General features: G+C 40.9%; 1 protein-coding gene across 1 annotated transcript in view; it reads left to right on the top strand.

Annotated features, from left to right (window-relative positions):
- Positions 1 to 12,407, top strand: part of LOC140240627 (alpha-N-acetylgalactosaminide alpha-2,6-sialyltransferase 2-like) — a 141,225-nt gene that overhangs the window by 65,416 nt on the left and 63,402 nt on the right. Inside the window, exons 3-4 of the mRNA XM_072320384.1 lie at positions 689 to 869; positions 11,127 to 11,304. Of these exons, the coding sequence (XP_072176485.1) occupies positions 689 to 869; positions 11,127 to 11,304 (359 nt within the window). The remainder of the gene's footprint in view (positions 1 to 688; positions 870 to 11,126; positions 11,305 to 12,407) is intronic.

The raw sequence follows: 12,407 nt of genomic DNA, 5'->3' as shown, positions 1-12,407 counted from the left end.
GGCCACATCATCAACCCTCAGCTTCCACGTCATTCTTTCCTCTCAACATTCTTGACTCTTCTACTTTAGATTTAGGGGTGTGAGAGTCACATTTTGTGGGGTGGCTTTTTTTTTTGGGGGGGGGGGGGGGGCGTCATTTCTGTGGGGTCTCACACTACAGCTTGAGAATATGGTGACCTATATGGCCCTCATATTTTGCACATACATAGGACATAATACATGGATAGTTTCATAAAATAATGACTTCTGGATCTGCATTCTACACCATCTTGGCTTTGCAATTTAGGTCAATTTTCACTTTGGTGATGTTATCACTGAAAAAGAAAAAAAAAAGGCATTGATGTGAACCTTGTTAGATTGATTATTTTACATGTAATATCTATGGCGGTCATTTTTTTATGCCTCCGCCAGGAAGTGGTGCCGGAGGCATTATTTTTCATACACCATTGTTGATTATTTTACATCTAATATCTATGGCGGTCATTTTTTTTTCATACACCATTGTTGATATGTATACAATACAAGTCAAATCTGTTCTTTGATGAAAATCTTAAAAATTGCATGCCCAATCGCCCCCAATCACAAATTGAAGGATTACCTAATTTGTCATCTTTGACAAATTTCCAAGACTAGTTCATTTGTACTTTTATAAATGACCATTTATTTGTATCTTTTATCTTGTTATTAGGTTTGCAGTTGGAAACTTACTGCAGTCACACCTCCTTGATGTAGACCTGGGCCTTGATGCCTCTGTTCTTGGACGAGATACAGAGAATATACCAGGCAAAAGCAAGCAACCATCTTTCATCACAGCCTTTCCAAATAGTTCAGAATTACGCTTCAAACAGGACCCCTATTTTCATTTTTCTGTGAGTCTTTTCATGTCAACTCAAACATCATTCACTTGTCATCTATCATTTTTGTTGTTGTTGTTGGTGGTGGTGGTTTTTTGTCACACCTGTATTATTAGCTCGGAAAACCCGAAATAAACAGAGAATACAAGTGTAGTATGATTTGTGTTGGGTCTTTACTTTGCATTCACTGTAGTATTCTTTGATCAAACCGTTATTGAATATTCCCACATCTCCTCCAAGCTCATTATCAACAGTCCAGAGTTCCATAAAATCCATAAAATTCCAAATAATTTCACAGTTCAAAAGTAGTCCAAAGTAGGATCCAGTTTAAAGGGACTGTACAGTACTGGTTGAGGTACGGATTCATGTTTTGAACATTCCTAAGTGAGATAATGAAAAGCCTCTTATGAAATATGAAAGAGCATGTAATTTTAAGAAGGATTCAACGTTTATTTGATGAAAATTGGTTTTCAAATGGCTGAGATATCCCAAAAAGTGCTATAATAAAAGGCGACATGCCACAACTTTATTAGGATCTCTCTGTTTCACCTTGTTTTTGGATATCTCAGCCATTTCAAAACCGATTTTCATCGAATAAACTTTTGATTCCCCTTAGAACTGCATTCCCCCTTACATCTCATAGAGTGGTTTCTGAATATCTCGCAAAATTTTAAAAGCTAAATCTACACCTCGACCAGAACTGTACACACCCTTTAAGAGTTCATTGATATTTTCCTTGAAAATGCTCTTCCATTCTGAGTCCAGTCTTGTTTTTAGCTCACCTGAGCTGAAGGCTCAAGTGAGCTATATATTGCGATCGCTCTTCGTCCGGCGTCCGGCATGCGTCGTCCATCGTAAACTTTTTACATTGTAATCTCACATTGTAATTTTTACATTGTAAACTTGGCAGGTAGCATCCCTAGGGGGGGGGGGGGTAGGATCTCAATTTGTTCAAATGGGTACCATGCCCCACCTGGGGGGCCTCCAGAGGGTCCCAAACCCCCCAAAACTGAAAAATCTGTAAAAATCTTCTTCTCTAGAACAAGAAGTGATAGAGCTAAGTTAATACTATGAGTTGGTACATTGATGACTGTATTGTCAAGTTTGTTCATGGCAGAATCAGTGGTGCCCCCCCCCCCCCTTGGGACCCAGGGGAGGGGGGTGGGGAGGGGTCCTTATGGGGCCCAAAGTGTAAATTTGCATCTTTTTCTTGAAAATGCCATGATAAATTTTCACCAAACTTGGCAGGTAGCATCCCTAGGGGGATAGAATCTCATTCCCATCCATGGGCACCATTCCCAGACCTGGGGGCCCCAGGGGCCTAAATTAGGGCCTAAATTGTAATTTTTCATCTTTTTTCTTGAAAACTCCGTGATAAATTTTCACCAAACTTGGCAGGTAGCATCCTAGGGGGATAGAATCTCAATTCCATCAAATGGGTACCATGCCCCACCTAGGGCCCAACAACCCACACCTTCCAGTGAGGAATCAGTGAGGAAGATTTTCTCTAGAACCAGAAGTGATTGAGCAGTGTGATGGAATATACAAATGGACACCATGCCCCCAGCTCTCAAAGTTAACCCCCACCACAAGTTTCCAATGTTCTCAGATAAGAGTCTGCTAGAATGCATGGAAGGTGAACTTGTGATACTCGGGTGAGCGCGAGACCCCCTGTCTCTTGTTTAATTTACATGAAAATCTTGTTTGATTTAACCCCATTAGATAGACAGTCTCTTTGGTGGTTTTACAAGTCTTCTAGATCTTGTTCACATCTCCGTCACAGCTCTTGTTGGTGAGACCCCCAGCTTGCTCTGACTTGTCTGCTGGGTAGGCTGTTGGGTATCTGGCTCACCAGAATGATCAGGGCTCACTGCCTTATCACTGGAAGAGTCTGGCGCTCTGGTTGTCTCCGCTTGGTCCTGGATGGAAGGTCAGCACCTGGCCATTACAATGTATAGTATTATGCTCTGTCTGGACATGGTAGGGTCTTGGTTGTTTTGCTTTCTGGGTGATTTTCCCATAGCAAGACTGATAGCACATCTGAACCGAATCTCCTGGCTGTAGGTCTGGAAGCTCATGTGAGTCATGATGTCTGTTGTAGGTCATCATCTTATCTGACCGGTACTTCTCCTCCTCCTCTCTCTCAGATTTCAGGTCCTGCTGTTGCACTCATGGCAGCAGCATGTGTGGACTTGGGCACTCTTCAGGACGACTCCCTTGGTAGGGGTGCAGCTCCGCCGGCCCCAGGGAGCATTCTGCCCACTCTTGATGTCCAGGGTCAAGTCCTGTTTAATAGGCCTGGGTCGAGCCGTGATATCGGGTCCTCCTTGCTTCCTGGTACGGCCACGGAAGTGGTGTTAGCCAGCTATGGGTGTCCCGCCCGGGGAGGAAACATTCAGAGAGTTGAATTTCCTGTATGAGGACGAGCCCAACGTGGACGTCCAGTCTTGCTCCGCCTTTGCCACAGAGAATGCAGAGTCAATGTTTGGTACACACCAGATTGTAGGCGCAGACGCTCAGGCTCTGCTCCAAAAATATTGCTACAATTCAACATATATAAGCCACACCTTTGGTCAGAGGGTGCTGCCTGTAATGCTGTCTCTTCAACATACTCCATGAACAGTATGTGGCCCACATACATACCCATGAAAGAATATGTAGTGCGCCATTAAGCCTCCCTACCACTCGACATTCTCCTGCCACAGAAACCTTCAAAAATTTAAGGAAGAAATTGCCTATGTGGATATTAGTCAAAGTGGGTGGAGCTTTAGTGCATATTAGGCAAAGTGAATGTAGATGGTAGATGGTCACATCCACCTCAACTGCACTGCATTTCTCCAATCATTCAAGCCAGACACCAATATGTTGACACCGAGTCGACCACGCAGTATAGTTCACATCAGCAAACTAGTACACCTGCAATTGATGATGAGCAGCAACAAGCTGCTAGCGGCAAGGTTCAATGAGTATCATGAACAATGTACAACAGAACAATTGTGACCCGCTACAACAAAAAGGTCCTAAAGTCGCGCACTGTCAAAGTCGTGAAAATCGAGTTTGAAGTCAGAGCATCAAAATTGGTCAAAACTTACGATTTTCTGATTTTGATATATTATTGGAGTCTAACATGTCTTCTATCATCTGTCGAAATTTTGAAGCAAAATGATCAAAGGAAAGATTACAAAATAGCGTTTTTCTGAGCCATGTTTTTTGGCGTTTCAACGAAGCAGAAAATGGTTCGAAAATTTGGATTGAGCGCCACAGATAGGTTCGCCCCTAACAACAACCAGAGTGATCTCATCTCGCACACTGCCCAGTCGACTGGTGCACGTGCGGGCGGGGTGCGCTATGCTCAGCCGCTTCTGACATCCTGGTCACTGATTGGTTGGTGAGGAGACCGCCGACGCTGATGTGCTTGAATGAACTCTTTGGGGGTTGCTAGGGCTTACCCTCTGTTGTCCAGAGGTGAAAACTGACTTGCGTGTCCCTTGATCCCGATTGTGTCGAAAGGAAGACTTTTAGGGCTCTTTTCTCGAAACAGTGCTTTTCCAGACGTCTCGACATGCTCTCTTTTAAACATCGATATCTCCGCAGCCGATTATTTTTATAAAATGTGTTATATATCAATTTAAAGCAGAAAGATTAGGGGATTATATCATGCAATTTTCAAATAATCGACCTCGCCCGACTTGAGGATCATTTTGTTGTAGCGGGTCACAATTACTGTTAAGACTCAGTAAATCATCATTTGATAACCATCTGACTGTACAATATATTGTATTCAGATACCCCCATATGTTTATACTTGATGTGTACCTTCACTATATGATTACACATGTACTCGCTACAGATACCTACATCTGTATATTAGCAATCATTGTTTGCCTGCATGAGCACACCACTGTCTCTTGTGACTCAAACTATGTACATGTATGTGAATAAAACCACTTGTTTCTTTCACAACATGACTGTGCTGCTTATTATGTGTCTATAGACTCTATATAGACGTCTAAACTGTAATGAAATTGAACTAATGACCCTGCGACCTACTTTCAAACACAAGGCTTCTACATATTCGATCACTACTCACTGCACTGTAAGCACAACTTCTCTCACTATCAGTCATCTATTAACTAAGGCCAAAACACTCATTATAGACCTCCCGACAATTAAACTACCGTACATACACGTATTTGTAACTTTTTTCATTACAACATATATACAGCTTATTCACGTGTTACTACGATGCTTGCTTCATTCGAGCGAACGACCACTACTATATAATGTGCGTGCAATGCAATAAACCAACCACGCAATCTCCATACGCATCAACTGATTTTCCAACACAAATTTCTCACTCACACATAACTGTCATTTAATGTGCTTTGGCATATCGGATCGGGAATACTTGAATTTCTGGTTATTTACATTGTTGGGCTACTTACGACATTGAGCTTGTTGAAACTATCGAGAAATACAGCTGGATGCATGACAAGAAGTCATCTCCAATGACATGTGACTTTAAGCAGTGAAAATACAACGCCCTCTACGTGCCAAATTATGAAATGCGCCTAGGCCCTCGCTTCTAACATCACACGTCTCTTACAGTGAATATTTGACAAAGGAGGAATAGATGAAATGAAGATTATACGAACAAGTGATTAGACAATATGGTGTATTGACCAAATGGCAATTAATGGACTAATTGGATATAAGACATCATGGGCATAGCCCATCTGGTAACGAGAAGCTAAGAGAGAGCGAACCGACAGTTATGTCCACACTCCCATGGCATACTGTGCACATTGACTTATGTGGCCCCTTACCAAATGGAGGAACTCTCTTGGTGGTTGTTGACTACGCCAGTCAATGGCCAGAAATAAAAGTTATAGGCAGGCCCGGCGATATGGTGCAATTAACTCCGCGATAAGAGGCCAAAGCTTTTGAATTGTAGCGTTCATCTTTTAGCACTTCTCAAAGTTAAGTACAAAAAAACTCAAGATATCGCCTCCTCATATCTCCCTTATTTTACCACCAAATCCCTTGAAACTTCACATATATAACTAGAGAAGCACTCTGAGAGCGCAGACCTCCGCCAAGCATGCAGCTCATTTCCACCACTGATCTTGTTCTTCCATAGAGATATCAGTGATTTCCACCCATACGTACTTACAGCATCGTGTGCTGAAAGCCGCCCAATTTCCCAATATAGAAGCCTTTGTTACGTCATAAACCCTCAGCTGCACGGCGCGCCTCGCCCTAGCAGAAACTAGAGCACGCACTTTAGTGCGTGCATGCAAACCTCAAAAACGCGCAGCCTGAACTCCTAAGTTCATTGACCCTACCTGCCAAAATATCAAAAATCATTCATGAATTCCCACAAATTCTCGCATCACTACCAAAAGTTAATCGTTTGTTACTTGTGTCATTCTCAACCTTTCCTGCAAGTTTCATCCCAATCTGTTACCTACTTTTTGAGTTATTTTGCACACGGACAAACTAACTAACAAACGAACAAACAAACCAACGGTAGCGAAAACATAATCTCCTCCCTTGGCGGAGGTAATAATACAGATATATCATCCTCCATATACATTTTGGTTGAAAATACCGATGTATCTTTCCAGATATTTGTATTTTTCTGTTTGAGTCGATTGTGGGAGAAGGACTAGGATTATTTCCTGACACAATTCTGCTACAACATGAATATACAGTGAAACCCCATTATAACGAGTTCGGTTATAACGAGGAACCGCTTATAACGAGGTGATCGCGTCGGTCCCGTTTTCCTTTGCGTGTATACCTATGGCAGAACGAATCGGTTATAACGAGTTCGGTTATAACGAGATTCCGGTTATAACGAGGACAATTTCGGTGCATCATGATAAAGAAAAACATAAGCAATTTGATCGGATATAACGAGGTTCCATTTCTTGACTAAATTGCCGCTTTCAAACACGCGACAAACGAAACCCTGAAAACCGAATTCACGCTATCCACGTCTTTTTTCCGTTTTGCAGAGAACTGTTCCTTCCATGTTTTCTTCTAAATCACGCGATAAGACACAGGAATGCCTTCCGATGTTCCTACTAAATCATTAAACATAATCATTCGATTTTCTTTTCCGCGAGATACGCGTGCGTGATATTAGGGCAGACCACAACGCAACGAGAAATAAAAAAGATAACGCATTCAAAAACTTTTCATGTAGCGACACTTGTGGCCAAAAATGGACAATTGGAATGCGTGTGCAACTCATTATTATATCCTTTCCATTTTTAGTTCCGACTTCCAGTTCTTTTGCTGCTTAGCAAATATGAGTGTGGATGATTAAAGCCGTAATAATTAGTGAAATCATCGCGATCCCGTCGGATGACTGTAGCGTAAAAATAGTTGAATAACGCATGTTAACCTCCTTAATCGGTGTTCAGAAAAAGAAACGAACGCATTTATTAATTTGAATAGATCTGGATTTGTTCATTATCATTTAACAAATGATAATTTAAATATGAGTGTGTATGATTAAAGCCGAAATAATTAATGAAATCATCGCGATCTCGTCGGGTGACAGTAGCGTAAAAATAGTAGAATAACGCATGTTAACCTACTTAATCGGTGTTCAGAAAAACAAACAAACGCATTTATTAATTTGAATAGATCTGGATTTGTTTATTATCATTCAACAAATGATAATTGAAATATGAGTGTGTATGATTAAAGCCGAAATAATTAATGAAATCATCGCGATCTCGCCAGGTGACAGTAGCGTAAAAAAAGTTGAATAACGCATGTTAACCTACTTAATCGGTGTTCGAAAAAAGAAACAAACGCATTTAACAGTTCAAGGATGTACAAAACGCGAAGAGATTTTCGAAAGAAAATAAAGAATGCATTTTTAATCCCGTCGGATGCAACGATCATACATTGTATAAAATTACAGCCGAAATGATTCATGAAATTATCGAATTCCCGCTGGGCTCCAACAGCGTAAAATACCTCTCAAGTTAACGGTAAACAACGCATGTGTGTTACTCTGAAATTATCGCGATCTCGCCAGGTGACAGTATATATCGATAGCGTAAAAAATAGTTGAATAACGCATGTTAACCTAAATCAGAAAAAGAAACAGACGTTTTTATTAGTTTGAATAGATCTGGGTTTGTTCATTATCACAATTTTAACACTGCATTTCACAATGAAGATATTTCTTTCTTTCAGAATGGTCTATGAAGTACAGATTTGCGTAAAAAGGCTCACAACGTAACCTTCCACATTCAATCGTGTCGCATATTTTTCAAGAACGGATGTACAGGTACAAAACGCGAAGAGATTTTCGAAAGAAAATAAAGAACGCATTTTTAATCCCTTCGAACGCAACGATATTATATTGTATAAGATTACAGCCGAAATGATTCATGAAATCATCGCATTCCCGCTGGGCACCAACAGCGTAAAAATACATCGCAAGTTATGATAAACAACGCCTGTATTTTACTCTATTTGCGCTGGTGTTAGGAAAAATTAACAAACAAGAATTACAATAAAGAATTATCTCATTTCAACCCCTACTTTTTCGTCTAATTCACAAATAATTTCCCTTTATTATCTCAATAATAATGATCCATAATTGTGTAATAACAACGCAAAGGATGTTCTTAAGTTTCTTCCATTGATGGGTATATTCCGATGTCGTGCTTATGTTTTCTTTGTTTTTGATGCGTACGGTTATAACGAGGTACCGGTTATAACGAGGTAATATCGCCGGTCCCACGGACCTCGTTATAACGGGGTTTCACTGTAATATGCATTTGATTATATTGCTAGTCTGTATTACCAGGACTCACTACCTGCGAAGTTTTGTGTTTGCGCAATTAGTAGTTAGGTCAAAATCAGAGCAAATAGAAAACCAAGTTTCTGAGAAAATTCTGGACATGCACAACTAGATCATCCTTTTGCACATGCAATCTCTACTGGTCAGTGCACACTTAGCCAATCAGCAGTGTCAGGTTCGGTAACAGGGTTCGATTTTGGTCCACAGGGTGGTGAGAGATTGAAGTGTGAGAAGACGTGAGAGCCCCACAACACATGGTAACCTGGTCATAATCACTCAACCTTGACCTGACAAGTTAGCAACAAAGTTCGACCCAGAACCATGGACTGTCGTTGAACAAAAAGGACACAGCGTGGTAATCACTCATGTCAACATGCAGACCATGTGAGTCCATGAGGACTCAGAAACACAAACATTCAAAATGTGTTGAACTGTAATAAGAAACAGCAAAACATGTTGAACTAAGCTATGGACTGTAAAGATAAGCAGCAAACTATTTGATAATATATCATCTGTGTCATGTTATACAGTGTACTTCTGATAGCATTGCAAGTTGCAGAGCATTCAATGACCCCAAACTCCACTACTCCTTTGCATATACAGTATATGACTATACATCTTGCATCGAATTTGAATTCTTCAATCCCTTCATCTCTGCATCTTCTCTCTCTCCTTATCTCTTTCTCGCACATTTTCTGTGCTGAGCAAACAAATCTGTGAAAGATTGACTCATCTGCCTTTATCAAACAAAATTTGTGAAAAAGTGACTCCGACTCTGTTTTGCAAACGCCCATTGCAGAATGGAATTTAAAATTGAGTGCTTTACATTGTTAATATGCTAGAAATAAAACAGGAAAGGTTTGTTGTTGACTTTGGCATAATTTCTTTTATCTGCACATTCAGATTATGGTCATTTAGAACCAGTCATCTCATTGTTTTGTTTAAGTTTACTTTGAATAAGTTTTTATAATGTTTCCACATTCTTGGATTGATAGCACCCGAACGATATGTACAGGCACAGAGTGATGTGGGATTTTTGTAGCTCATTCTCTTTTCATATATTGTGAAGACAAGTACCTTGAGCATTTTTCTGCTGAGCGACAAAAAATTTGAGGCGATGCGAGGCGATGCGTAGTGATAACCTGGTGATGCACGGCGATGCACAGTTAACACCTCAAATTTTTCCTCGGTAGAAACACATCGGATAGTGGCCAATGCGCAGTGATGTGAGGTGCTCCATCGTCCACCTTTTGAGGTGGTCGATGCGCGGTGATGGGAGAATGGAATTTGAAACTGAATGCCTTACATTGTTGATGTGCTAGAAATAAAACAGGAAAGGTTGTGCCATCTTGATTGATGTTTACCTTCCCATACGACGCGACCTGCGAACACATCTGTAAAATATGCGACTTCCTGTTCACAGCAAGTTCTCTCGCATCTCCTCACATCACCGCAAATCACCGGACATTTATCGCTCAGTAGAAACAGTTCGAGTGGTCGTAAAATACGTGGTGATGCAAGGGACAACATTCACGGTGATGTGAGGTGTCCCCAGTAGAACATACTCATTGACTTGAAAGTAGACCTCCCGATTTCTGTTTTCATCTACAGGCCTATTGTGTAAACTGTCCACTTTCTTCAAGCCTAGCTTTCTTGTGACTTCTATTCGATCGGGGGGGGGGGGGGGGGGATATGTACTGTATATATGCACATACACTGCACTCTGCCATACTTACATTGCAAAAGACTTTGTTACATAATCTTGTACCATCTCACATTCCCATTCCAATTTGTCACTTTCTGGCCACTCTGTCCCATCGTTCCCACGGTCTTTCGACATGCCTATCTCCAGCTGCAACCATGTTTCGTTACACCTCGATCATCTACATCTGCCCCCAGAACCATCACTTCCTGTACCACCCAACCTCTTCATCCCACAGCTGTAAACACTGAGTGGTCAAGCCTGTTATATAATGTCCAGCCTGTTTGTCTTGAGTATTCTACACTTGCCGATCTGATCTCGCCCAAGCAAGTCATGATCATGTGTCTGATTAGTACCAGCAGTCTGTAGTTACAGTGATCTAAATGCGGTACCCAACAAATAAGACATAAAATCGACGAACTGGTAATGAGGCCAAGTGGCAGTTGGACTAAATGGTCATTAGACCGTTATGCATGTATATTTAGGTAAAGGTTTTATCTAATTTGTATTTTTGTCATTTGTGTGTGTGTATATGTTCATGTGTGATGTTTTCTTGAAAAATATGAAATTAATTGAAATTGAAGAAAAAAATGAAGATAAGTGATCCATTTGTATGTAACACTGTCAATCCACTTCAATAAAATGTAATGTAAGGCACTAAGTGTAATGTATTGAGTCAGTTGTAAGATCCATATGCATGGCTTATCATTGAAGTATCATACATGTTTCTATCTTGTAGGCATGTCCATCATCATTGCAAAAAAAGCTGCAGAGTCATGCATTGTCTGCAGGCCGCTACCATCCAGCTGTGCAAATGGTCATGACAAGCAGTGTCATCACAGAAGAGGACTACCATCGTATGTCACCATACTTTATGCCCTTTGGGTTCAAGTATCATGATGAGCTATCATATGAAGGTAATTTATGTGCCTTGACCCTGTAGGCCTTGAAATGCATTGTTTTCAGCAAGCTGTTTTGCATGATGTTTGACAGGGAAACTTACATCTTAGGCAAATGTAAATGAAAGCATGATGTACCTGCTGTCTCTGTATACTTACATTACAAAATGATATGCAAGGGAAAATCATTCAAGCGATGATATTCCCCTTTATAACTTTCATAATTGTTAAATCAGGATTTGTTTTTTTCCAGCACCAACTAACAAGTTTATGTAAATGATTAACTCAATATGAATTTGATGTTCATTAACAAAAATATTATAAGGTTAGATTGGTTAGGATACTGTAGTTCAGAAAAAAAAAGGACAGTCATTTTGAATTCATGGCATGATCCATCCACTGCTATTTATTGCTGGTTTATTCTCGTGATGACACTAACCCCATTTACACAAATTTGGGCCGAGGAGTGCTCCTGGTGCCCTTCGACTGATACGGTACTCCTCCGAGTGTGTTCATACAGAGAATAACTGCTGGCCGAGACCACACAAGAAGTGGCTGAGATAAGCATATCTTTTGTGGTTTTCAAGTACAAGTATTTACTTCTTACGTACAAAATAGGTGCGTCTTCATCAGACCAAAGTTCGAGTTAGCACACTATTTCGCAGCTTGGGAAAATAGCCCAATATCACAAATGTGTGTGTTCACCAGCCCAAAAGCAGCCAGCTTGGGAAATTAGCCCGAAGTTGACGCATGCATGCTGTGCATCTTTTCTCAGCTCAGCGTGTGGTTCAAAAGTAGTTTATCTGCACAAAATTTCCATCACAGGTAGCTACAGTTCCGTACATTCACTGGTGGCTGCACTGGTACCACTACGAGTTTTTGTGTTTTTTGTACCTAGCTCGTTGCGCTCACTGAGCACTCCGCTCACCCTAGCTATGCCCTGACATCTCACCATACAGTGCTCGTAGCAGGGTTATCTCGATATTCTAACATTCACATCTGTATGCAAATTGCATGAAACATGGGCGGCTTGGGGTACATCTTTGAATACTAAAGAGACAGAGGCTTCGCCATGAAACTTTACGTCGGCAACAGTTTTTAGCTCACCTCAGCCAAAGGCT

The sequence above is a fragment of the Diadema setosum genome, chromosome 2, assembly GCF_964275005.1.
Source record: "Diadema setosum chromosome 2, eeDiaSeto1, whole genome shotgun sequence".
Classification (NCBI taxonomy): Eukaryota; Metazoa; Echinodermata; class Echinoidea; order Diadematoida; family Diadematidae; genus Diadema; species Diadema setosum.
The sequence above is the reverse complement of the archived record's forward strand: the minus strand, read 5'-3'. Positions and strand labels throughout refer to the sequence as shown.